Raw genomic sequence first — 434 nt, forward strand, 5'->3', positions numbered from 1 at the left:
TATATATATATATATATAGAGTACTGATATATAGTAATATATGTATGTGATGGGTGCAGGGGGTGCATGTGGATATGGAGGTGGAGTAGAGGAAGAACCATTTTCATCAAAAGTGTCAGCGGGAGGTCCATCTTTGTACAAATCAGGGAAAGGATGTGGGGCGTGTTACCAGGTGAAATGCACAAGCAACAAGGCATGCTCTGGAGCACCTGTGACAGTGGCTATAACAGATGAGTGCCCTGGTTGCACTTCCGAGTCTGTTCACTTTGACTTAAGTGGCACTGCTTTTGGAGCCATGGCCATTTCTGGTCAGGCTGATCAGCTACGTAATGCTGGAGTCTTGCAGATTCAATACAAACGGTACGTATTATAAGTTACAATTAGAGAGGATTAACTAACTGATTGTACAACGCGTTTATAGATGTCAGTCGTAC

The 434-nt window shown here is 43.1% G+C and overlaps 1 protein-coding gene across 1 annotated transcript; it reads left to right on the plus strand.

Annotated features, from left to right (window-relative positions):
- Positions 1-49: 49 nt before the first annotated feature.
- Positions 50-360, plus strand: LOC112094768 (putative expansin-B2; the record flags this gene model as incomplete). Its single annotated transcript, XM_024176468.1, has 1 exon — positions 50-360. A coding segment is annotated over exon 1 (311 nt), but the record flags the coding sequence as incomplete, so codon positions are not given.
- Positions 361-434: the final 74 nt, after the last annotated feature.

The sequence above is a fragment of the Morus notabilis genome, unplaced genomic scaffold, assembly GCF_000414095.1.
Source record: "Morus notabilis unplaced genomic scaffold, ASM41409v2 C11175909, whole genome shotgun sequence".
Lineage (NCBI taxonomy): Eukaryota > Viridiplantae > Streptophyta > Magnoliopsida > Rosales > Moraceae > Morus > Morus notabilis.